This window comes from Camelus dromedarius, chromosome 11, assembly GCF_036321535.1.
Source record: "Camelus dromedarius isolate mCamDro1 chromosome 11, mCamDro1.pat, whole genome shotgun sequence".
Lineage (NCBI taxonomy): Eukaryota > Metazoa > Chordata > Mammalia > Artiodactyla > Camelidae > Camelus > Camelus dromedarius.
The window spans coordinates 26,115,961-26,142,661 of record NC_087446.1 but is presented as its reverse complement, the minus strand read 5'-3'; the positions used below and the strand labels follow the sequence as shown (position 1 = coordinate 26,142,661).

General features: G+C 38.6%; 1 protein-coding gene across 4 annotated transcripts in view; it reads left to right on the top strand.

The window, feature by feature from the left end:
- KITLG (KIT ligand) overlaps positions 1–26,701 on the top strand; it is an 83,104-nt gene that overhangs the window by 20,445 nt on the left and 35,958 nt on the right. For all 4 annotated transcript variants that reach the window (XM_010986956.3, XM_010986957.3, XM_031463046.2 and 1 more), the window contains exons 2-3: positions 13,853–13,966; positions 23,301–23,363. In XM_010986956.3, the coding sequence (XP_010985258.1) occupies positions 13,853–13,966; positions 23,301–23,363 (177 nt within the window). The remainder of the gene's footprint in view (positions 1–13,852; positions 13,967–23,300; positions 23,364–26,701) is intronic.

Genomic DNA, 26,701 nt, shown 5'->3' with positions numbered 1-26,701 from the left:
TAACTTGGTTTTTTCTCTCCTAGTATGGCTTAGGGTTTAGCTGCAGACAACAGAATCCGCTCTGGCCAGTTTAAACAGAAAGGGATATACTGAAGTGTATTCGATGGCTTATAAAACCACTGGAAGGGTTAGAAGAGCAGGTTAAGATTCAGCACACTCCTGTCACCCAGAACCCAGTTAAGTCCAAAGCAGTCTGCAAAGCAGCTGCAGCCAGTGCTGTCCAGTCAGTAATGCTGTAGAAGGCAGGGTCTCACTGCCCTCACTTATCACCCAGCCAAATGCATGCCTAGCATCCATCCATCTAGCTTTTCTTCTCCAGGACCTTATGCTCATCTTTCAGAGTTGTGCCTGATTGATGAAACCTATGTCATATCTGCAACTGTAGCTAACTGCAAAGAAGTCTGAGATGCCCAGATTTTCATTTCGCAGCCACTGCCGTACAGAAGACTGTGCTAGGAGAGTGTGGGAACGGGAATTAAGAATCAGTTCACAGTATCCTCTGCACTCACTACATCTACCTTTTCTTTTTTCAAGTTCCTCTAAATCAGAAGTATCTAGTATGTATTCAGCCCTTGAACCAATTGCAACCTTGTATACCTTTTCAGACTTTCCTGTTTGTTGTCCCTAATGATACAGCACCCTCAAGCTAGTACAGCCTAAAATAGTACACCTCAGGCTTCAGACAGGACCTAAGAATCTCGTTAAAAGTGGACATTCCAGAGATGCATCTTCAGAAATTTGGATTCCCGTGATGCCCAGGAATCTGCATTCTAAATAACCCTCCCCTCCTGGATGATTATACTTAGATCTAAACCTAAGAAAGCAGTCCCCTCATTTCAGTTGGGCCACATTCCATGAAGGTGCAGGGACATTTCAACAGTTTATTCAGTTCAACCAGAGGCACTTGGTGAGTCCAGCACACATTGCGTAATCAGGAAAGCTCATGCCCTGACCTTTGCAAATCTGGCTTGTCATCTGCTGTGATGGAGAAAATGATCAAGATTGTGAGTGTCCTTTGAGCTCATTCCTTTGACCCCTGGGTTTTGACATTATTTGGAAGTAGTTAGAGCAGAGGATGAAGACTTAGTTTATTTGCAGTCCGAGGTGGGGAAAAAAAACAAAACTTTGCCATAGATTTCCTGAGCTGCTTCCTCAGATTGAGTCTTCTTAAAAATTAAAAGGGCCTGTGAGACCAAACTTATCAGAATCCCAGGAGCTGATCTGAGAAAGCATCTGAACACATTTAATTACAGCCACAGGTGACAAAAACAGGAGAAGTTCTAAGAAATTCAGGCATTCAGTCTGAATTCAGTGCATGGGATCAGATAGCAACTGAAGCCTACATTCATTTTTCCATCTCGGTTGTTCAGAGGTCAAAAGATTGTACAGATTTTTTTTAATTGCAGAACTTTTGATTTTACATTTGATCACAATTACAGAAGTGAGTCACATAGTTGGAAGAATATAAATTATGATTTAGGTTATTGTAGCTGTTTTTGAAAAACTTCAACCATCAGATTACATGTCATGGTGGTTCAATTTTAAGAGCAGCTAGTTGGCATAATAGTGAACAGTGCCATCCCAAAAGAATCAGTGCCTATGGAGTGCTGGATTTGGGTTTGTGGGTTTTGGAACTGTCTTTTTTTCTTTTCTTTTCTTTTGGCGGGGGGAGGTGCTATTTCCTATACTTTGGCCAATGTTGAGGGCTTGATGCTTTTAGCCTTTTTTTTTTTTTTTTTTTTTTAAGTAAACCCATAGCAAAAAGAATTGGCAAAGGATATGTAAATCTGGGTTCAACATTGAATTAGCACCCGCCAGGTGTTTTCTAGACCAGTTTGGTTAGTTACCTATTATATTCTTCATAATATTGATTAGAATTAGTCATCAACTAGCATCTCTGTAAAATCTAGTGGATTACACTGTTTAGGGGGATCCTCTCCCCCTGCTTTTAGATAACTACTGAAGACCTATATTTAGGAGTAGCTAATGACCTATATATCACTATTGTTTGTAATGAAATAATCTATACTGCAGGCACAAATTCTTGTTCTGTCACATATGTCTCTACTAAAAATAATAATAGCAAATCTTGCACACCTAGACCCTAGATTTGAGCCTAACACAGAAGTTCTTTGTAGTTATTTTCACATGGGGCAGTCGCCCACATCCCCATTCTACTTCCACATCCTCTTGACCTCGTCTGTTTCTCTCCATTCTCGCTGCCATTTGCTAGTTGAGGTCCTCCTCATGTGGCCTCTGAATGACTTCTTTGACCTCCTGACTGACCTCCTGTGCCCATGCTTGTTGCCCCCTCCACCCCCATCTATCCTTCATTCCAATGCCTGATAAAACATTCAAAAATAAGTCGCATCTTGACACTCCTCTGCTTAAAGTCCTTCAGGAGCAGCCCAGTGCCTTTAAGATAAAATCCAACTCAACTAGCAAAATTGGGCGAACCTCTGCCTGTCTCTGTAGCCTCATCTATCGTTGATGACTCATTTTTTTCATTCACGTCATAAACAAGATCTCTGAAAATGCCTCGCTCCCTCACTCCTGTGGGCACCTACTCTTTACTTTGTCTGTTGGGGGTCTTTGCCCCAGTTCCCCTTGACCTGGCTACCCTCCACTCCCCTTTGAAAAAGATGTCATCTCCTCCCAGAAGCTATCTCTGAGCCCCTTCTCTACTCTCCCTCCCCAATCTCCAAAGTCAGGTTTCACTGTCCCTCTGGGCCCTTCCTCTCCTGGACACTCCATCACCTGCTGTCTTCACCAAGAGCTTGGCCTTCCTGAGGCCATGACTGTATCTTTGTATCTTTTCCTTCTGTACTTTATCAGGTACTCCTCACAGGTCTATTGCATGAATAAGTAGCTCTTAGAAGTCTGAAATCACTCAATTTTGTTTTTATCAGAAGAAACACTGATTAAAAACTCCCTGCCCTCTAGCTATGTCATTTTTTTAAGCTACCATAAGTGTAACCTGATGTACCTGCACTGCTTTTTAACTCAACTTAGTAATAATTTGACATTGTTGTTTCAAATAGAAACTGATGCAGTTAAAGAGATCTATATGTTGTCCACAGTGTAAGCATTTTAAATAAAATTTAATTGTTTATTAGATATAAATGAAGTCAGTTTTATTATCTGACTAGCCCAGTATTTTTTCTTTCCAATGTTGTAAAGGTTTTGGTTTAAACTCAGTGCAGGGATTTACTAGCAGAGTGGCCATAAACAGGTTACTTAATCTCAGTGAGTTGTGTTTTACTCACTGGCAAAATAGGGTATTAAGAATCACCTGGCTGATGGGAGGTCATATGAAATATTTGCAGACTGCTCATCCTATGTGTGGCCCTTAGTAGGAGTCAAGATATATGAGTCATTTCCCCCTTTAAATAACATTTACATAGAGAGTAAGGACTGATGGTCACAGGGTGATTCCTTCCCATTTTTCCCTGTAGATTGAATACCTTAAAATCTTTAAATTCTTTTATTTTAAAGTTACTGTCTGCGTTTTTATATTAAGCAATCCCCTCTAGGGTGTTCAGATTCTAAGAACATCCTTTTAAAATAGTTTACTCCACAAAAAGATCTGTACTGAGAGAGGGAGAAGAGTTGAGTATCTTTACGAGATTTCAGTAGACCAATTTGGACATCAAGCTGGTTTGAGTTTCAATTTACCTGGCCTGTTAAAATCTACTTTCCTGATAGTGGTTACAGAAAACAACCCACCTGCTGTTTCCTTTGCCCCTTCAAGATTACTGGACAATCACTAGAGAAGATTTTGAGTCTGTATAGGATTATTAGGTATTTTCTTTATTATGCTTAATGGTAAAATTGTTTTTGAGCAGGAATAAGTCATGTAGAATTAAATGGTTATTCACTGACTAAGAATCTACGGTTGGTTTACTTCAAGATTATTTTTGGAGTATTTTCATTATTTTATATTATGAGATAATTTCACTGTCTCATAATATAAAATATTACATTGTTTTGTATGACCTCAGAAAACCTGAACTTGGGACTAATTACTGTACCTGGTCTTGGTAACTTGCTTTCTGGCTCTGGATAGCTGAGCCACTTGGCTCTCTTCCAAAGCACATTTGGGCTACAGGGGAACTGCCTGCCTCGCTAGCTGGCATGCGAGATTAAATAGAAGATGAATGTTGTTTTTGGCAGCAGCTGCTGTTTTGTTCGGGGCAGTCCTAATACCATTTTGTAGGTCTGTGCATACAGAGAAGCTACACAGAGACCCCACTTACCTTTTTGACTTGGAGAAATCTTGGAGTAATTTGGTCCCTGGCGATACATAGCTTAAATTGCTTCTCACATTCATAGAAGAGTTTTTTTTTTTTTTTCACATTTAGAAGATTAGAATCTTCTGGTTTTCTGAACAGCATATGTTCCCCTGATGCTCTGGGGCTGCATGCATGTTAATTTCTACCAAAGGAAAGGAGTCTGCAGCCTGACTTCTGTGTAATAACACATGTTCAAATTAAGTAAATAGTTTGCTTTAGGGGGGCTTTGCAGCTCCTTTCTCTGGCATGTGGTTTTTTATTGTAAGGAAGGCTGTTATGCACAAGAAGAATTGATGAATGGGTGGATATTCCACTGGAGTCTGTTGAGATTGGTTCTCAACAAAAAAGAGATTTAGGTAAGACCTTGGCTTTCAGGGGCTTCAGCCTCATCTTCCTGTAAGTTTTCCCTTTTAAAGTACCTTTTCCATACTCTGCCACTATTAAAACTTGCTATATCTGTTATTCACAATTGAGTGTGAGTGTTCATCACTATACTTCCCTTTGCCAGGACTGTTTCTATTGCACGTTTTAGTGCTAACAGGGTGTATGGATTTCTCATGAGTTTTTTCATCATATGAATCATTTGGAGGAAATTTTTAGCAATGAAGGGGTTACCGGAATTCTGTGTGTTGTGGATAATACTTGGGGACACTTTTGATGCATGCTTCTAAATAAGAAAAGATCTAGAATTGCCAAGAATAAGATTAGTTTTATGTGTCTGTGCAATGAAAGATTATCAAGAAATGAGAGGTTATCACACAATGAGTGTGACCTAGAGAGAGATGTTGTATGATGCTAAAACAAAGTAGCCAAAGAAAAATGTCGTATGCAGAAGCAGAGAATGTTACAGAAGCAAACAGTAAGATGATTACCCAAACTGAAAAGATACATTTTACAGCAGAAGTCACAAACACAGGGACATTTTGCTTCAGGTTTCTATCTCAAATAGGGTGTGTGTGCGTGCACACACCCACACGTTTAGGCACCCGCATACCCTTGTTGGAGTTTTCAGAAGTTAGAGAAAGAGGAAAAGAGAGAAAACAAAGGTAAATATGTCGTTGATATATTGGAACACCTCCTTTAATTGGAAGTCAATTGTCTATTAACTCTAAACACAGTTGAAAGCTAAGAAATAAATTTACAAAGGCATCTGACCCCTAAATCAGCATTAAAATACCCGTGTACTGAAGGTCAGACTCTTTGTTCATGGAAGATTGACTCTGTGGAGTCCTTCCCCAGACTGCTTTATTCAGGTGGTTGAGAAGCACTTGTTTCCCTGGTTTCCTAGACAATCAGAAACCTGTAATCCACACAACAAATGATTGCATAGCACTTGTTGGAAAAGTTTTCGTTTGATTCTCACCACCACTCCGTGAATGGGTGAGGCAAAAATGATTCTCATTTTAGAGACTGATAAACTGCTACTCAGAGGGATTCACTGGTGTGTTTGAGGAGCTCAGAGGTTTTCTGGATCCATCTTCTGTGCCCCGCCATCATGTTACCGGTTTTCAAAAGTGTGAGGCTGGCTTGCCTGCTTGCTTACTCGCTCTCGCTCTCGCTCTCGCTCTCTCTCTCTCTCTCTCTCTTTCTCTTTCTCTCTCTCTCTCTTTCTCTTTCTCTCTCGCTCTCTCTCTCTCTCTCTCTCTCTTTCTCTCTTCCTCCCTTTTTTGCCCTTGGAAACCTTTGTTCAAACAAAATCCACTCAGAAGCATGAACAAATAAAACAGCAAAAAACAAAAAACAAAAAACAAAAAAAAAAAAAAGAAGAAAAAAGCTGAGCTGCTTTGCTTGAAGCAGGTGTTGGGGGTCCAGATACCGGCAGGATGGTTTGTTTTCCTTACCAGGAATAGCTTGAACATCATGCACTGCACCATTCATTTATTAATTTATGCAGAAAGTAAGTTTATTGAGCTCTGATTTATTTTTAAATTGTTGCTGTAACAAATTACCACCAATTTAGTGACTGAAAATAATACAGATTTATTATTTTATGGTTTTAGAGATTTGGAAGTCTAAAATGGGGTATATAAGCTAAAAGCAAGGTGTCAGTGGGACTGTGCCTTCCTGAAGGCTCTAAGTGAGACTGTTTCCTTGCCCCTTTTCAGCTTCTAGAAGCCACTTACATTTCTTGACTCCTGGTCCCCTTCCTCTGTCTTAAATGCCAACACTGGCATGTCAAGTCCTTACCATATCCCATCTTTTTGACCCTCCTTCCGTCATTGCATCTCTCTGACCAGAGCTGGAAAAGGTTCTCAGTTCGTAAGGACCCATGTGATAAGATGGGGCCCAGAGAATGCAGAATAATGTCTCCACCTCAAGGTCCTCAGCTTAATCACACCTGCAAAGTACATTTTGTGTATAAGGCAAATATTCACAAATTCCAAGAATTGGGTCGTGGCCATTTTTTTGCCATTATTCATAAGCCACCCATCCCCCCGACTTGGGCCATGTGTTGTGTTTACCTCTAGACTAAAGGAGGCTAGAGATAGGCATGTTAACAGTAAGAATAGGTTGCAAACAATGACCTGACAGTATGAGAGAAATAGGTAAACTAAGACATAAACCATCAAAAACTAAAATAAAATTGTAAAAGCAGCTGTGCAAACAATTACAGTAATTTGGAGCTCCTTGGAGGAGGATGGTCACAACACATAACCAACAAGCTTGGTGGTATGACTGAAAAAATTGTATATATTTAAGGTGTACAGAGGGATGTTTTGATATATGGGTACATTGTGAAATGATGACCACAATCGAATTTGCCTCTCAGTTATTCTTTCTTATGTGTGTGGTGAAAACACTTGAGATCTACCCTCTTAGCAAATTTCAAGTACACAATACCATATTATTTACTGTCATCACAATGCTGTACATTCGTTCTCCAAATCTTTCTATAACTAAAAGTTTCTACCCTTTAATCAGTATTTCCCCTTTCTCTCTACCCCCGCCCCTCCCCAGCCTCTGGTAACTACCTTTCTATTCTACTCTTTGTCGCTATGGGTTAGACTTTTTTTTTTTTTTTTGGCAGCGGCAGAAGGGTGGAGGAGATTCCACATAGAAGTGAGATCATATGATATTTGTCTTTCTGTGTCTGGCTTATTTCACTCAGTCTTCCCTTTATTTGATGGACCCGAATCATCAAAGAAAAGCAAAGTTTAATATTTCTCACCACTGTTTAGGAAACCAGGGAGGTGTGTATACTATATATTAGAAAAATTTGTGCATAGGCTAGTGCTGAAAAATTACTTTTCCATATAAAGAAGTAAGCTCCGCATTTCAGCCCTCTCCTGAGAACACTGATAGGGAGGTATCGCTACGCTCGAGCACAGTTTGCAGTACATTTCTTTCTTGACGGTCCTCCGTACTAATGTTTAGTGATGCCTGAGTGAGTGGTTTAATTTTATCAAAGGTAGATAATCTACTCCTTACTAGTAGCAAAGCAGTTTACCCTTGAACAACACAGGTTTGAACTACATGGGTCCACTTACAGTGGATTTTTTTTTTAACAGTGCATACTGCAGTACCACACGGATCCAGGTTGGTTGAATCCCCAGATGCCAAGGAACCACCGACAGGGAGGGTTGATTATTAGATATACGCAGATGAACCCCTGCTTTGTTCAAGAGTCAACTATATACACAATTAAATTACAATATCAGTTTACTGAATAGCTTTAAAATAAAGTGCTTAAAGAAGTACAAGTTCTTCAGGGATATTTGAATGTATGACATGAACAGATTTAAGTTTAGCCCCGACCAAAGAAACTCCTATAAGTTGAGCAAAATCATCTCTTTATAAATGTTTATATATAACTGATACAAAAAAAAATTGCTGTTCTGGTGAAATTATTTTGCCAGTATTATAGAAGCCTGTTAATATATATTTTAAAACTATCAAAGAACACATATTACAAATTATGATAATCTGGAAAATGTAGAATATTCAGTTGTGGCTTGGAATATGGAACAAACTTGTCTCCAATACGCTTGATTTTGAAAAAATTGTCGACGTTTTAGAGTTAGGTCATCAGACTCTTCGCCAGTGACCTAACCGCTTTCTGGGAGCTCTGTGATGGTGTGGGGTGAAGGCAGTGGGACGTAGGCTTGGACAGACCTGGGTTTTATCCTGATTTCCCCACCTAGAAGTCACCAAATCTCTCTCTACCTCAGCTTCATCTTTGAAATTAGGATGTATGTAACTTAAATTTTATTTGTGGTAAGACATAAAAATGTTTGGTAAACTGTAGATGTTCCATAAATGGTAGCTGTTATTCATGGTATTGTTCACAGAGCACCAGCATCTGCACACTCGCATTCAGACATCCTGCCTGGTGGTACCGCACATCCTTTATTTAAAGCCAGGCCCTTTGCTTGAGAGCTGGAGCTCACCCCTTGCTGTCTAATCCAGGTCATTGTTCAAGCAGTTCCCTCCCTTCTTACCACAGTGCCAATCACACCTCCTACTGGAGTGTCCCCGTAGGCATATGTACCTCCTGGTGTATTTACCATCTTACAGATGAAACTGTGCCCCCAACCCAATTTCTGTCAGCCACCATCTCACTTTGTGTTTATTTATTTGTTCATGTATTTGTTCTCCTTTGAAGGACACCTCTTTAAAAGAGCTGCCTATGTTCACTGTTTCTAATTACTCACCTCTTATGCCCTCTTAAACCCTCTCCTGACTGGCCTTTTCACACAACTACTTCAATAAAGATGCTCTTGCTAATGTCACCAGTGACCTCTGTGCTGCTCAATCCAGTGGTCAGTTCCCAGTCCTCAAACTACTTGACCTATTACGAGTATTTAATATACTTTGACCTTCTCTTTAAGGTACTTTTTTTTTAACATGACTTCCTCCTCCTCCCTTGGCTTCTCTCTCAGGCTCCTTTGTGTGTTCTGAATCTTTTGCCAGACCTCTTAAGGTTAGAACACCATAGGAGCCAGTTCTTTGTTCTTTTTTTCTATCTGCACTCCCTGCCTTGATGGTCTCATCCACTCTTTTGCTTGAAATTCCATTTCTGTATCAAAGGCTATCATATTTATATGTCCAGCTCAAATGTCCCTCATAAATCCAAATTCCAAATATCCTGACCTAGTATCATCACTGGCATATCTCAAAGACCTTTCAAACTTACCACATCCAAAACTTCTACTTTGCTCCCCAAACTTTCTTTACTCTCAGCCATCCCCTTATCAGTTGATGGCAACACCATCCTTCCAGTTGCTCAGCCCAGAATCCTTAGAGTCGTCCTGACCCTTTCTCTCAAATTACACTCCCACTGTCAGGAAATCCTGTTGGCTTAGTCTTCAGGAGGCATCCAGAATCTTACCACCTCTGGTCAGTGTACTACTGCAACCTTTTGTTGCTTTGATTATAGCCATAGCCCTGAATTGGTCTCTCTGTTTCGACTTATTGTCACCCTACAGTCTGTTCTCACCACAGCAATCAAAGTGATTTTTTTTTTAAGGGAAAGAACTTATATTTAGTGCAGTTCATAGGAAAATTGAGAGGGAAGTACAGAGATTTCCCCTATGCCCCCTGCCCTGACACATGCAATAGTTTACATTAGGTTAACTCTTGGTGTTGTACAATCTATGAGTTTAGACAAATGTATTTGTCATTATGGTATCATACAGAGTATTTTCACTGCTCTAAAAATCCTGTGTTCTGTCTTATTCATCCCTCCCCCTCCAGCCCCTGGCAACCTACTGAACTTTTTACTGTTTCCATAGTTTTGCCTTTTTAGAATGTCCTAGTAGTTGGAATCAAATAGTATATAACCTTTTCAGATTGGCTTCTTCACTTAGTAATATGCACTTGTTTCCTCTGTCTTTTCATGGCTTCATAGCTCATTTCTTTTTAGTGCTGAGCAGCATTCCATTGCCCAGCTAGCCCACAGTTTATTTATCCATTCACAGTCTGAAGGGCATCCTGGTTGCTTTCAAGTGTTGGCATTTTTAAATAAGCTGCTGTAAAATCAATGTGCAGGTTTTTGTGTGGACACATGTTTTCAACTCCTTTGGGTAGATACCAAGGAGCATGATTGCTAGATCATGTGGTGACAGTATGTTTAGTTTTTTAAGAAACTGTCAGACAGTCTTTAAAACTTTTTTAAAAAATATGTTCATGTATCTCCTCTGCTCAAAATTCTGCAATGAATCTTGTTTCATTCACAGTAAAAATCAAATATCCAGATCATGGAGTACAAGACCCTACATGATTTGGCCTCTCTATTCTCTTTTACATCATCATCTTCTACTGTCCCCTGCTTTACTCTTGCTGTTCCTTAAGTAAAGCAGGTTCCTTAAATAGACCTTAGGGCCTTTGTACAAGCTTCTCTCTCTGTCCACAATACTCTCCCACAGACATCTTCATGGATACTCCCTTAGCGCCATCTAATCTCTGATAAAATATTGCCTGCTCATGGAGGCTCCACCAAATAGCGCTCTGTTTAAAATTTTAGTCTATTTCCCCATATACTACAGTCTATGGGGAGAAAGAAAGGGGTTTGCAGCCAGTACTGCGGCCTTTTCTCTGGACTCAGGGGTGCCTAGGGATTCGACCCTCTCTGTCATCCTCCTTGCAACAAGAACTCAAACAACTTAGGCATATACCTGCACTTCACCCAAGAGCATCCTGGCGAAGTCACTAGGTAGCAGAATAACCGCCAGCATATATTTTATTGTCCAGATGGTTACCGGTGGGAGGTAGCTGTGATGGTTAGAAAAGGCGGCTCATGGTACCCCCGAAGGGGCTACTTGACTAGCAAGGTACAAGCCCAAGAAGAGGTCCTGCCCACCCCATGTCATGTGTCATTGCTGTGCACACCCCAAGGGTGCAGTGGGCATTTGGGACATCCTGGGAGTTGTGAGCTCTGCTCTGCTGGTGCTGTGCATGACTTTTTGTCACCTCTCCTGTATCCTTTCTTAAAGCCCAGTAATACCCTTGGAGCTGGGCGAAGCCTCGATGCCTCATGAGTGTGATTGTCAACTTGAACCCAAGACCATGCTGGGAGAGCAGAGCAGGCATGATAATCCCAATCCCCTCTGCCATGGTCTAATTTTTCTTTTCACAGCACACCCCTGGCATAGTCTTTAATTTGGTTACTTATATTTATTGATTGTGGTCTGCCTTCCCTCACTAAGTAAGCTTCATGAGGGTAAGGAGTTTTGCTTCTCTACTAATATATCCCAAGCATCTGGAACAATGGCATACGTTAACATTAGGTGCTTAATAAATATGTGCTGAATGAATGAGTGAGTGAACAAATGTTTGTGTAGTGTTATTTCAATATCAGGCATAAGGCACGGTAAAGAGAAGTCAACAGAATTTCTGCCTTTATAAATTTTTCTTCCAGTTTTATTGAGATAAAATTGGCATACTGCACTGTGTAAGTTTAAGGTGGACAACATGATTTGAATTACATATATCATACAGTGATTACCACATTAAGTTTAGTGAACATTTTTTTTTTATCTCAGATAGATATAAAATTAAAGAAATAGAAAAAAAACTTCCTTATAATGAGGACTCTTAGGATTTGCTCTCTTAACAACTTTCTCATATACAATACAGCAGGGTTAATTATATTTACCACATAGTACATTACGTCTCTAGTACTTATTTATCAGATAACTGGAAGTTTGTACCTTTTGACCACTTTCATCCAACTCCCCCTCCTCCATACCCATGCCTTTATATTTCTTAGAGCCTACAGTATGAATATGGTTACTAGTGAGATTAGCCATTTACAGAGATTCTTAGGGAGGATTCCCCAACCATATCATGAAAGAGAGTCTTAGAGAAATATATTTCAAGAGTGAGGATTAGTTCTTAGCAATGCCAATAGAAAAGAAAGCTTGACTTTAATCAATTGTATTTATATACAAAAAGGGAGATTAAGTTATTAGAGAAAATTTTATGTGTTGGGATTGTCCAAAAAGAAGAATTCCCCAAACAGAAATTATTTACACAACTTAGTTTTCATTTCCATCCAAGGGAGATGGTGCTGTGAAGAGTTTGACCCCATTGTGCTAATAGTGGCCTTAACAAAGTTAAGCAGGATTACAGCTAAAATACATAGATCACAATGGTAAAACAATGAAGGGGTTTGTATTTTATTAACAAGCCATGATTACCTATGTAGGTAGCCTTGTAGTCTTAGAAATTTTAGTAAATGATAATTGTCACTTGGTCTAGTGTGACATCTAGTTAACTTGTGGATATTGATTGAAAATAGTAATCCAGTTCCTTTCAATACATGGCTAACTACATAAAGAGGAATGATTTCTAGCCATGTGCAGATAAGCTTTCGTGTAATTGTAAGATGCCACAGACAAATGTGAACTCATAAAAGAACTCTCACATTTTAAAGTATCTTTACAGCTCCATCCATGCCTTTGCTCATGCTGTTTATTTTTCCTAGAATGCCACCCCTTCCTTGTCAACTCTTATACATTCTTCCTTTGTCCTCCAAAATCCAGCCAGAGTTACTGCATTTTCTCTCTGGCTTTTCTTGGCACTGTCTTTCTGCCACGGGTTCTCCACCTTAAGGTTAATTGATTAATTGCTTCTTCCTCTGTTGTTCCCAAAGTATTTACCATGGGGTGTGGGTGTTCATTTATTTACCTACTTCTGAGATTCAGGCGTGTCTTATCACCTTTGTTTCTCTAGTGCCTGGCTCAGTCCTAGTCTCATAATATGAGCTCAATAAATAAGTATTGAATTTGAAGCATTTGACTCTTTTTACCTTGGTCATGGATTCATGCAGCAAATATTTATTAGGAGCTTTTTTAGATGCAAAGTGTTGTGAAAATAACTGAAAAAAAAAAATCAGATGCCCAAATTTTAAAAAACCTAAAATATAATGTAATAAGAAAAATTAAGTCATGCATGAAAGTAACTAATGTACAGTTGAAAGTTATTTTCAAAGAGGTAGAGGTGTGTGTGAGAGAGATTCATACTATGGTTCAAGAATGTTTTCCTTTTGACTAAGGAAATACTTTTTCCTTATCAAATGGCTAAAAAGCTGTGATTCAAAACAGGGATTCTTTTGATGCCTCACAACTTAGGTTAAATTCTGATCGAGATCTAAAAATCTCTCTCTCCTCACTTTAACTTGTAGCACTGTTAGAGACTATTATATTAGAGCATTGCTCTGGGTTCTGCTGCTACTTGCCAAACAGTCTACATTTAAAGTAGACAAAGTTTCTCTTGGTGCCTTAAGGTATGAATTTTATGCATTCCCTAGTTTTTAGAAAACACCTTAAGTGATAAATCCTTTACACGTTGCTACAAGTTCATTCCTAATTGCCATTAGGGAATTGGCTGTAGAAAGCTTTTGATAAACGTTAACAATGTCATTGAAATAAAAAAACTAAGCCATATTTTAACAGAATTTTTTTAACGTGGTCAACATAGTTTGAATGCTCAGCATCTAAATGTATTTAAGCCAGTATATATGTAATAGATTACCTTTTCCACATTAAGAAAGAAGATGTTAGTAGTTCGAGTGAGTACAGGTTTTCACTGATGATCACCCACGTTTCTTCTGTTTTCAGACTTGGATTATCACTTGCATTTATCTTCAACTGTTCCTATTTAATCCTCTCGTCAAAACTCAAGGGATCTGCAGGAACCGTGTAACTGATGATGTGAAAGACGTTACAAAATTGGTAAGTAAGGAATGTTTTCACTTGCTGTGATTCTTTTTTCTTGTGCTTTTTGAAAAGAGATTTCCTTTTTTCTTGCCCTAAATCAGTCTTTTTCTAAGACAAGGAGAGAAGTCACTGAATTTTTCTAAAGGGCTTATGGAAAGCAGGTAGGGAGACATTTAGGGTCATGGAACGTCTTGGTAAAACTGGCCCACTGCACACCACCGAAGTGATTTTGTTTCTTTGCTGGTCTTTTCATCTCATTCATAGGCAGTGAAGGACACTGGCGAGTTCTTCGTCTGCTGATGTCCCAGCACTAGCTTGCTCCTCGTTATCTCCCTAGTGGCCTCCTCAGCGTGTTTTATTTCCCCTCCACATGCCTCCCTGCTCTTCTCTAGCAAGCCTAACCAAAGGGGATCGGAGATGGCCATTCTCCCCTATCCAACAGCTTGAAGACTCTGTCACATGTGGGTGGGTGTTTGCTCCCTCACTGAACATAGTAGGAATCATCTGTTGCCCGAAGGTTGGCCAGACTCATCGCCCACCTCCATCACTGGAACTCGGCCAAAGCCATTCCACGCTGGTGCTGCTTGGTCCCTGCCGGCTTCGTGCCATGCTTCTAACATGTAGACGGCAGAGAGGGAGCACTTCATACAGCTTCTGAAATGCATTCTTCCCAACTCTCACAGTCTATAGGTGATTTTACATGCTCACTTGAGCTACAGTGTGGGGTTTCAGGATGAACAAAGTTTGAGAAGCATTTTTGTAAGTTCCTGGTTCAAAAGAGCCAAGTGGTATGCAGTTATTTGAATATTATCTTAAAGAACAGAGGTAATGTGAGAATAGGAAAGAAATGAGGGTTGTACTATGTAGAAAAGAAAGAAAAGTGTATTTGAGAAATTTACCTTCCCTCCCTTGATACACATTTCCTGGATTGTATGTTTTATTTGAATTTCATAGCTGAACTTCAAAACAGAAGTTCAGTGCTACCATCTCTTGCTAGCTTAGCCCCAATGCAGACTTAAGAACACAAACACACATGCACAATTTATTCAGATTCCTTAGAAAGAAACCCACAAGGGCCAAGTATTCTCTGGTGCAGCATCTGAAAATGTATCAACATGTTTTATTTGAGGAGCTGGTGACTAAAGCAATGCAACATTTACCTACTATATGAACAGCTAGATATTGAGTATAGGGATAGGAGTCCAGCGGAAGTATTTGGGAAGTTTTTTTTTTAAACATAGATCACATCCTTTTCCTCAGGTTGCTTGACAAGTTTTTGACCCAAGAAACTATATTAAAAAGAAAATATGTTTATTTTCACAAGCTTGCATCGGTAGAAGGCTCTCATTAGATGTTTGTTCAATGAATGAGGTAATGACATGCACCACTCTAGTGAGTGAACATCATGATCACCTGCAGCCCTTGTTAAACTCACAGGTGTCTGAGCCCCACTGACGCACTAAGTCTGCAGAAGGGCTCTAGGCATCTACATTTTAAAGATATCTCTGAAAGGAGGTTTATGAACTATTGCTCTGGGTGGTCTATTCTGTCATAGTCTAGAGACCAAAGTGCCTTGACCCTAATTTAATCTCCATTTTTATTATGACTGGTTTTATCTGTGTTGTATAGATTTATATTAATGTTCGATTAATACAAGTCTCCAAGATAATGCTTAAAGTAGGTCACAACTGGGAAATGACAGCTCTCGTGAGGTTGCTGGTATAACTGCAGAGCTGAGAATGAGCAGGGGAGGTCTGCGGCAGTCCTAGAGATCAGACTTCAAATATGTGGGCAAGAATCACAGTTGAAAGATGATGGTGTGTCTGACCACAGACTGAGCATATCCAAGATTAAAATGGCATTTAAGAAAAATTACTTGGAATCATTATTTTTTGCTAAGTGTTTGAGGAATGCTATTTAATAAGCACCACTTCCTGTGAAATGTCAAACCGGTATTTTCAAGTGGCATAAGTAGAAGCACCTTCCAAGATTTTCCATTCTTGTTTTTAGCCATCTGCTTATTTTCTGCCTGTTACCTATCAGTTGATACAATGAAAAAATCGCAAGAAGCATTGAGAAAGAAGTGCCTGGAAAGAGATACTTACTAACACTAAACTATAATTCCTTCCCCCAAGGGCAAATGTAAAACCACTAAACTGAAAAAAAAAAGTCTTCTTTTTCCCTCCCTTCCAACAACTGACTTTGGGGAGAAATTTTCAATTTCAAGAGTTGATCTAAATGAAATGAGTGTGTTTACTTTGGATTATTGAAAAAAAATCAAGTTAATAATAATAAAAAAAGAGGACTCAGATCACTTCAGATTGAATAAAGACCTACTTAAAGCACAGCCTGTATCTCATGAAGTTGGAAATTGAAAGATATAAAGTAATCCCTGGTCTCAGAATGTTTATAACCTAGTTTCAAAGATAAGCCATCTCTATGAATATGTAAATGTAGACCATTAATGCCACAACAACAACTCATAAATGGATGCCGTTTAAAAGATTTTACGGCATAACATAGGACCCAACTTGTGCTAATATACTGGTTAAGAGAATGGGGTTTAGAATCTGGCAGACCTGCTCTTTGACCTTGGATAAGTTCCTACTTTCCCAATTTTGTGGTATAGATTAAATAAGAGAATGTGTATATAAATATTTTACCACAGTTAGTGTCTCTATGCCACTGTTTCCTCATCTTTATAATAGATCATTAGTACAGCTGACCTTTGAACAACATGAGGGTGAGGGGAGCCCGTCTTTTGGCAGTGGGAACTCTAACAACTTATACTTGTTCCTCTATAGAAGAGGGTCTCCCATAGCCGTGGTTCTGCATCTGCAGATTCACCGAACTATGCATCGATCAGGGATCGATCGTGTAGTACTGCAGTGTTTACTATCGACAAAAAATCCGGGTATTATTGGACCCACGCAGTTCGAACCTGTGTTGTTCAAGGGTCAGCTGTACATAACCTCATAGGGTGACTGTAAAGGTTAAATAAGTTACTAGAACAGTGCAGGAGCATAGGAAGCGCTTGCTGGATATCAGTAGTGGTAGCAGCCATGTTTGTGGGGTCATAGGTACTAGAGCTGGAAGGGGATTTAGAGACAATCTAGACAAACTATTTCATAAGTAGGAAAACTGAGACCCAAGACCAGTGAAGCCCAGCTCCTGGTCCCAAGACCAGTGCTGTGTCTTCTAGGACAGTGGTTTTCAAACAGGCTTTAGGAGTCCACCCAAGCTGCTCTGCTTGTATTTATGTATCTGGCTTTCTAAATAAGACTTAACTTGAAAAAAGAATTGAGCTTATGAAACAATGTTTGAGAGCCACTGGTTTAGAACAGTGTTCGTAAGATATCATTTGAGAGCCATCCAGTCACAGTCTCTTAGAGTACTTACAAACACAGCTGTCAGGGCCCCACCTCAGAATTACTGAAGCACAACTCGTGGAGATGGGATGCAGGAACCTTAATGTTTCTGACCAGTATCCCAGGGGATAGTTATTTGCATAGAAGTGTCAGGACAGCTCAGGCCATAATAGTTATAATATTTTCCATGTTTGAAAAGAAGTTGTGTTCCCACCCTCAGCCTAAAAACTCATTAATTTTACTAACTCAAACAGCAGCATGACTGACTTTTGACTTTTATGGATATAGATAATCACAGCCTCTCTCTAAAGAACAGTGGGACAAAAAAGCATCTTGAATCTTAAAGTAGGCCACATGCACTGGAGCGTTTGAACACCAGCTCTGCTATTACCCAGCTGTGTGACCTTGGACAAATAAATCCCTGAACCTTCCTGGGACTCAGCTTCTGGTTTTGAAAATGAGGAACGAGACCATGATCAATGGTTCTTAATCTAGGTTTCATAAACTTCAGACCCTTGCAAATGGAACTCCAAATTGTGCTGACGTGGGCTTCTAAGAAGAGCATGTATAACTTTCATCTGCTTCCCAGAGAAGTCTGTGGCCCCCCTAAAAGAACTACTATATTCAATACTGTGTAATAACCTATAATGGAAAAGAATCTGAAAATAATATATAAAACTGAATATTAATAACAACATGTAAAACTGAATCAGTTTGCTGTACCTCTGAAACATTGTAAATCAACTAGATTTCAATTTAAAAAAAAGAAAAAAAGATAAGAACCACCAAGTTAGATAACTTTGGAGGCCCTTCTTAGGTCTGAAATTCTTTTATTCCATAATATTTCTTCAGTTTGTACCTTTTGGAATAATTCAGTTAAGCCTGAATTAACAAGGTTATATCGAACAAGAGAAATTTGCTTGCTTTGCAAGTATAACCTTCGTGCGTGTTGTTTCGGGAAAAGAAAGTGAGTGGAGAGCACCTTTCTGCCTGGTGCTCATAGTAATTTCTTCAGCTGAAATCATTCCTTTGCCAGTTGTGCCAGTTCTGCCTTTGCATTAGGTAGCAGCTTGCACCGTGCCCACAAACCTTAAGTTTGTTTGCTTGGGGTGAGTCTCATGTCACAGAAGCACATGATTTATGACTTTACTGTCATTTTTTTTTCTTTTTTTTAATTTCTTCTCGGACACTTTGTACTACCCCTACAGTCCCCATGGTTTTCATTTGAAATCCTTCTGGCATGTTTACTCACCATAATAGTTCATCTATTTACAGAACATTTTGCTTTGTTTCTAAAAAATGCTGCGAGGCTTGTTTTAAATGGCAAACTCAGACCTACCTAAAGAAAGGGTCAAGTATCTGGGAAGAGGAGAAATCAAACTTTAAAAGCTTGTATCTGTGGGACGATTCGTCCCACAGCTTTTAAGGATTGTAACGTTAATATAAGGAGGAATCCAAATGTTGACATAGTTCAAATTAGTTTTTCCTTTTGTTCTTCCTGCCGCTCCCTTCATTTGTGATGCTTTTCCTTCATTTGGGGGAATTTTAATTAAGTGCGACCTTGTTGCTTTTTAAAAACCTTTTAATCTTTTAAGTATCTATTGAGTAATTATTTGTCTTCCTCAAAATGCTTAAGGCAGGTTGCTGTTCCAGCCCCATCTAGTAAAGGTGAAATTACTCTGTCTTTTCAAGGTCAGTCTACAAATCACTAGCATAGATTTAAAATTCAAGCATTCATGATTTTCCTGGTCTTGTGATAGGTACTTATTTTAAGTAGATTATACTAATATATGACTCAGAATTTAACATAATAGGAGATTATAAAAATATCCTTAGATAACAGATTTCACACTTTGAATGGACAGTTTTGAATAATTATGATTCTTATTCTTTTTCAAATACAGTGTTCTTTGGATAGAATTATACCACTGCATTAAAATGGAGGATTGAAGTCTCTTGAGTCTTGCCATTTCTAGATGAATTATAAGCTTTTATAAGCATATCTTTTCTTTAAAAGCAGAAGTCTCACATAGTTTTGTTTGACCCTTGAAGAACAATGGTTTGATAGCTGGATAGTTTTTAAAGTTTATTGGTTCACAGTATTTATGCATTTTAATTTCTGCTCCATGTCAGTAGAATTTCTTTCTCTATTTAAAGCTAAATTTAGGACTTTCAGTATTCAAAGAAAGGACAGAAGTGTATTAGAAATAATCATCGTAAAATCTGACAAGTAGATGGCTGTATTACCAAGCATATTGATCTTATCAGAAAGAAAAAAAAATGTTATTCCTTTATAAGGTAAACCACTTAGGTAAAATATCTCTTGCACCTTGACGTTTAAAAACAGTCATTATTGTGTGAGTATCCAGACACTATGCTAAGCTCTTTGTATGAATTCTCTTTTCAGTCATCACAACCCTAGGAGGTAATTATTTTTATCCCCATTTTATTGATTAGGAAGCTGAAGCCTGGTGATGGTCAGTAACCTGACAATCCTCACCTGGAAATAGGCAGCTGAATAGAGGTTTGAACACATAAGTACCCATCTCTGGAGCACAAGATTAGGGAGCAGTCATATCTTAAAAGCTCAATTAGTACTACTTATTTGGCATCATCAACAGAAGGTGTGTCCATGAAATAGCCAAATATGTTTTTCTCTCTTCTGTTTGAAAGGATCAAGGGTCACCTAACTTTATGTAGATGTAACGAAGAATTATTCTTCATTAAGAAAAGGTGACCCAGAAAATTCTTGTAAGTTGTCATGTTAATTTTTTATAAATCACTAATTGAGTTGTTATTTAAAAAGCAAAATAAACAAAACAAAACTACAGGCAATTGACCTGGTTAGATTTTTAATCAAGAGATGGCTTATAAGGAGAAATAAAAAAGCAGAAAGCTTTGGCCTATGTTATATCTGAAGACTGAACAACAACTGGGATATTTAAATACAAACGTACAGGGTTGTTGTTTTTTTTTCCTCTACAGCAGAGATTCTTAAACTTCTCTGGGTCTGATGAGACTCTGGAAACTGGACTCTTTCTCCAGAAAGGTTCACATATGTGCAACATTTTATGTAGTGTCAAGAGAATCATGAGTTACTCCTACTGCATTTTGATTCTTACCTAGAACTTGGGAGAAACAGTTCAGACAATGAGTGTCTCACCATAGATATCCAGGAAGCCACTGATTTTGTGCAACTTAGAGACCTCAATGACATTTGAATCAAGAGATCCAAAGATTTTAGATCAGTGATCTAGAGAGGGAGTTACCTGTTCTGACTTTGAGTTCTTTTTCTCCGAGTCCAAATACCTGCAGGGCATGGTATGTAGCCAGTGCCTGTTTGGCTCACAAACTTTTTCTTGGCCGAGTTTCCAGCATTTCCACATTCTGTTCTCTTACACATTTTCCCCCCGCTAGTATCACTGAGTATGGTCAATCCTTAAGACACACCAAAGCGAAAAAGAGAGAGAGAGACAGAGCAAATGGCCCACCTAGTAGTAGAGTGAGCCCATCACCTGTTTTTGTAGTTTCATGCATTTTATAATCTGGCATGGTTTTTACAACCCCATACTCCAAACCACAGGGCTCACTGGAATAATCTGACCTTTGGTAAATTTTGCATCAGCTAGGTTCTATGTCGTTTTTTCTATTCTGAACTTATTTTACTAGAGCAGATTAGTTTTCAAAATCTGTAGCCTTGGTTACATATCCATTTAACCCTACCAACAGGATGCTTCCCTGGAATCTAAACCATGTCTCTACTTTTTCAGCTTTTAGCCTCTGTATTCACATTTAATGCATGTTCAGTACTTTGCTAGTGGTCTTCTAAACTGCTCTTGGTCTCTTTCCTTGTTCCAATCCATCCTTCCCGAGTAACCTTCCTAAATTTCGTGCCATGTTCCCTTCCAGCTTACACACATTCAATGTAGCACCACTGCTGACACAGGACAGTGACATCAGACCGAATTTTTAATGGTGATCTACTTCCCCCTCTTCATCTTGTGGAAGAGGATAGAAGTTCCACAGGGGAGGTGACGTGTCTAAAGTGGAAGTGACTGGCCCTGGGGTTCTGGTGGTGGAAATGGTCCTGCTGAACTTCACTGCCTCCCACTTGCCCTCCTTAGCCCAACATTCAGATCTCTCTCTCTTTTGCTTTCTTTCTTTCTTTCTTTCTTTTTTTTTTTTTTTTGTTTTGTTTAATGGAGGTACTGGGGATTGAACCCAGGACCTCGTGCATGCTAAGCATGTGCTCTACCACTGAGCTATACCCCCTACTCAGGTCCCTCTCTAATGTGGCTTTCCTGGCATATTTCTTACCTCTAGAACCTGAGTGATCTGTCCTGGGTCTCCCATTTCTTCCTCTTTGCATCTGACCCTTCTGATATCTTGACTGTCCCACTCCCTTGCAGTTGATAATAGTAAACACTCGTACCCATTCCCACACCACGCTCAAGCACTAAGTATTTTAAACAAGATACTTCATCACTAGTCTTATTAAATCCACTAGCTCAATTCTGTGATTCTCATTTTACACATGTGGAAATTGAGGTTAAAGAAGATTAAGGAACCTGCCCAAGATCTGTGAGTTAGCACGTGGCAGGGCCTGGCTCCAACCTGAGCAATGCATCTCCCCAGAACTTGGGCAGTGAGCCCTACATCAACGAACTGCCTTGAAGGAACATCTTATCTTCCTAGTTCCAGACTCAAGGAATCCTCTACTCTCTCAAACTTTCCACAGTGATCAGTAGACACAATAGAAGCTGAACTTATCAAAAGGTTATCTGTGCTTTTTGATTGCTATTCAACATACTATAAATGCTTAGAAAGTAATAAAATAATTCATGAAGTGGCCATAAAAATCTACAACTTCCTAATTTCTCTTCCAAATGTAACTGGAAAGGAACCAGTGCAAGCCAAGAATGTACTGATGAGGAGACTGCTCTGTAGATAACTGTGCTGAGACCAGCACACAGAGCCAGGATTTGTATCCTTACCTCCACCAGGTACTCCTGATGCCTGTGATGACCCTGACATGCCAGTTAACCTCTCTGAGCCACCATGGGTTTTTTTGTTTTGTTTTATTTCTGTGAAGTCGGCTTAATAATACAGATCTCTGAGGTCGTGGCAGAGACTGCATATGAAAACTTGTTAAAATTGTATTTTTCAAAAATAATATTACTTCTCAGTCCTATCAAAAATTGAAAATCAGTACATCAGTTTAATGCAGAAATTATTATTATACACCACCCTAAATGATAAGGTGTGGCAATTTGAGTGTGTTGGTCAGAGAACTTCTTGTAAGGTTTCTTTGACTTCTTTGAACCAATCTCTATATATAATTTACTAATAAAGCAGGATTGGCCAGCCTATCTCTTACATTTTCTCTGCTCTTTTGATATATACTCAGATCCTAAGTTTTCTGAATACTTATTTGGTTGATTCTGTATTTATTTTTTTGATAATGTTAATTGTGCTTACAGAGGGGCGAAATTATCAAGCAGCTTGTGTTCAGAACACCTGCCACTTCTTGCCATGCTTCTCCATCTGGAATGGCTTTTACATTTACATGGTGACATTGCCACATCACTTGGAGAACCACTGACAGGACAAATACATTGTGTTACTGATTCTTTGGGGGAACAAGTAGAAAGATAGTCCTGAAAGGGAATTCCAAGACCACAGATGGAAATTGAAATTCATATTGTGTTTCCAAAACTCAGAAGATTATACTTAGCCACCCATAACTGAATTTGGAGTCCAAAAGATTTATATTATCACTTACTTTATTTTTGAAGAGTGCCTTTGATTGCAAAGGGAAATGAAGAATGAAAAATCACTATGTATGTAAATATTGAAATTCAGTGGTAACTTAAAAACGTAACAGGTTTGTATGTGTTTTTCTCAAACCGCTAAATACAGTATGATTAACTGATATGTATGGATTTTCTCACAGATAACTTACTTTCTTTTTTTCTCCGTAGGTGGCAAATCTTCCAAAGGACTATAAAATAACCCTCAAATATGTCCCCGGGATGGACGTTTTGGTATGTAACTGTGCATTTCTGAGTTTCCTTTTGGTAGCTGACAAAAGAGATAGGGTCATTCATATTGAAATAGGAAATTACCTACCGTTTAGGAATTTGCTAATTGTCAGAATTTAAAGAAGGTATCTTTGGAATTTGACTTGCATACTTGTTTCCTCAGTCAACTGCTAAGCTCTAGTTTGGATGAGCATTTTAGCATATGTGTCTTATACCTGTAATTCCCAAGTAAATTAGATAACCTTCCTTAGAGCTGGCCACAGATTTCTCTTTCCTTTAGCCTCCCTCTCCCACAAAAGGTTTGAGTGTAAAATTATGTAAATTCTTTTGATACCTGAAAGGTCCTATATAAGTCTCTTTCTTACTTAATTTGAGAACACAAAATGTTTTATCTCTGAATTTATTTGCAGTGTGATTGATTCTTAGAACCTTACAACAAAAATGTGGCTATGATTATAAATACTCCTTTATTACTGCAATCAAGAAATTTTAATTATTTTTCTCACTACATAATATTCATACATGAAGAAATATTTCAAGCATAGGGAATAATGTAATGCCTGTGTACCCATCACGTAGCTTGTCAGATGTTACCATTGTGCAATATTTGCTTCAAATGTATTTTTTAATAATGAAACATTATACATATAATTAAAGCCCCTTTCCTATCTCCATTAATGCCCACTCTGTCTGTTAGGGACAACTTGTCTCTGAGGAACAAGTATTCTGAGCTGGAATTTTTCATTCTAGTGCATGGTTTCAGGGCTTGACATTGAGGATAGCATCCCTTGTAGTTGTGTTACGTGCAGCAGTGCACAGTAGCTGCCCTTATACTTTTATTGCAAACTATACATCCATACACAAAGTACATATATTTTTTCATTTTTTCATAGTTTCTGTTAATGCCATTACACTGCATCTGTCACTTTGCAACTTGCTTATATTTTGCAACATACCTTTGACATTAATGTGTTCCATGTTGATTCATTTTAACTACTGTATCGTGTTCCACTGAGTTAATCAAAATCGATTTGGGTTACTCTGCTCTGCAAGTTGACATCTTGCCATAACTTATCAAATACTTATTATGCATTCACTTCCTGCAAGTCATCTTAGACTCTGAATCCTTTCTGTGGACTAGTTCATCAAAAGTATTATCAGTTTAAGTGTGTTAAGCACATCGTTAAGCTTGTGCTTAAAAAGTCTTTCAAAGACTATAAGGTTGTCATTTCAAGAGAATGTCAAAGGCATATTTCTTTTCACTACTTCATGTGAAAATGCTTACTTTCCTATCTAAAGATCCTTAGAATTCCTTAGAACATGTACCTTCATGTTGGACCAGTTTTCCCCTTTGTTGACCTAGCAAGTCGAGGTCAGTGTCTGTTCTGTTGAATTAGGGCGAGTTCTCTGAAAATAGGAATGTAACATTATAGCAGCCTGAAAGTTCATTAACCTAATCATTTGCTCACTCAGTCAGCAAGTGTTTGTTTAGGAAAAACTATGGAGCCAGCACTTTATGAGACACTTGGAGACAAATATGCATCAATTAGCCTTATATTCAAAATCTTTAATAATAATGAGGGGGGGATTCTCTGGCCTTTTTATACTACTTTTCTGTTTTCAAAGTGATTTCATGCATTTATCTCCTTCGATGATTAGAAAAATCCCATGAGGAAGGCAGGTTGTAGCTACTGTGATTTACAAATGACACCATGAGGTTTACAATCCAGAAGTATTTGGCCCAAGGTTAAACAACTAGAAAGTGACAGAATCTTAAAAGAAACCCTAGGTCATCTGACTCTTAACTCTGGGTTATGGAATGTAGGTATCTAAATAATTACAATAGCCAGGGAAAGTGTTCTAAAGGAAGCATCTAAGTAATAAAGACGCACCCTGCTCCTGACTACAGAAGCACTTAGGCCTGGGATTGCCAAACTCCAAGAAGTAACGAAGCTCTTTGAAAACAGTATGTTGAATTGAAAATGGTGAAATAGATGGTTTTGTGCTGGTATAATCATAGATTGTGCTAAATCATAGATGTCAGTATCGGCTGGTGATAATGAGGAGCGAAATGTGTAAAAATAGAGCTGATTCGTTGCCACTTTTTTTTTTTTCTCGTTTCTGTAATTGAGAAAAGTCCACTATTATTTGGACTTGGCACACTGTCCTGGCACAACTGGAGAAACTCTGTTCTTGGCCATCGCAATTGGCAAGGAAAACAAGCCCGTGCAGAGGCCTTGGGGTAGAAACGGGGGGCCTTACGCTTTGTTTTACCTTCATTTTAAAATGTTAGTTTCTGCCAAGACCAGAGGAGTTTCCCAGTGGAGAGGCCCCTGGTTATTTATCAGTGGTCAGAGTCCCAGCTGCCTTATCTTTTGTCTCTAAACAATAGCGGGAGGAGTGGGAGCCCGGATGGGTACCCGAAAAATCCTCTGGGGCCAAAGCAATAAAATTCTGCCAGAGACACTGGGCAAAAAGAAGAAAGCTCTAGAATACAATACACTTTATTTTCTGCTTTTGTTTAAAAACTCAGCTAAATACTCCTGAAAGGGGAGGTTAACCTTTTCTAAGGCCCTGTTTAGAAAACTACCCAGCAGATTGTCTCTCACAAATAGCAGGGTGTGATCCACCGGTTGGCATTTAAATCCAACAATAATTACCAATTTTATTTTAAACTCCTTGAAATTATAATATGGTCAAAGTGTTAGGATGTGTTTTAAGTTCCTAATCTAAAAATCCCAAACCTTTCTGATCCTTTCCACTTACTGATAATGTTATTGTAGAAAGAACAAAAATTGTGCCACACATCTGCAGTCACACTGACATCCATAAAATGATAAAAACTATAAGTTGCTTGTGGTATTTGTGTAATAAATTCATTTGTTTTTAATTAAACTATTTATCAGTTTTCTTCTAACTTTGTATTTGGAAATAATTTCACATTTACAGAAAAGTTGTAAGAATCTTCACAGAACACCCACATATCTTTTAATACAGATTCATCTATTTTTCACATTTTGTCTCATTTAGTTTACTAAATGTTTGTTTTCTGTGTGTACATGTGTTATTTTTCTAAACCTGTTGAGCAAGTTGTATACAAACCCCTAAATACGTCAGTATGGTTCCTAAGGAAAGGATTTTCTCTTACACAACCACAGTATGGTTGTCAGCTTCAGTAAATTTAGCAATAACTAAAATACTTCAGTCTGTTGGCTGTATTTCAATTTTATCCATTTCTTTTTGCATTTTTTTCCTCTAGTAGAAAGCCTAATCTAGGATCATGATTTACATTTTGATATCATGCGTGATAGGCAGAATAGTGGTTCCCCAAAGATGTCACA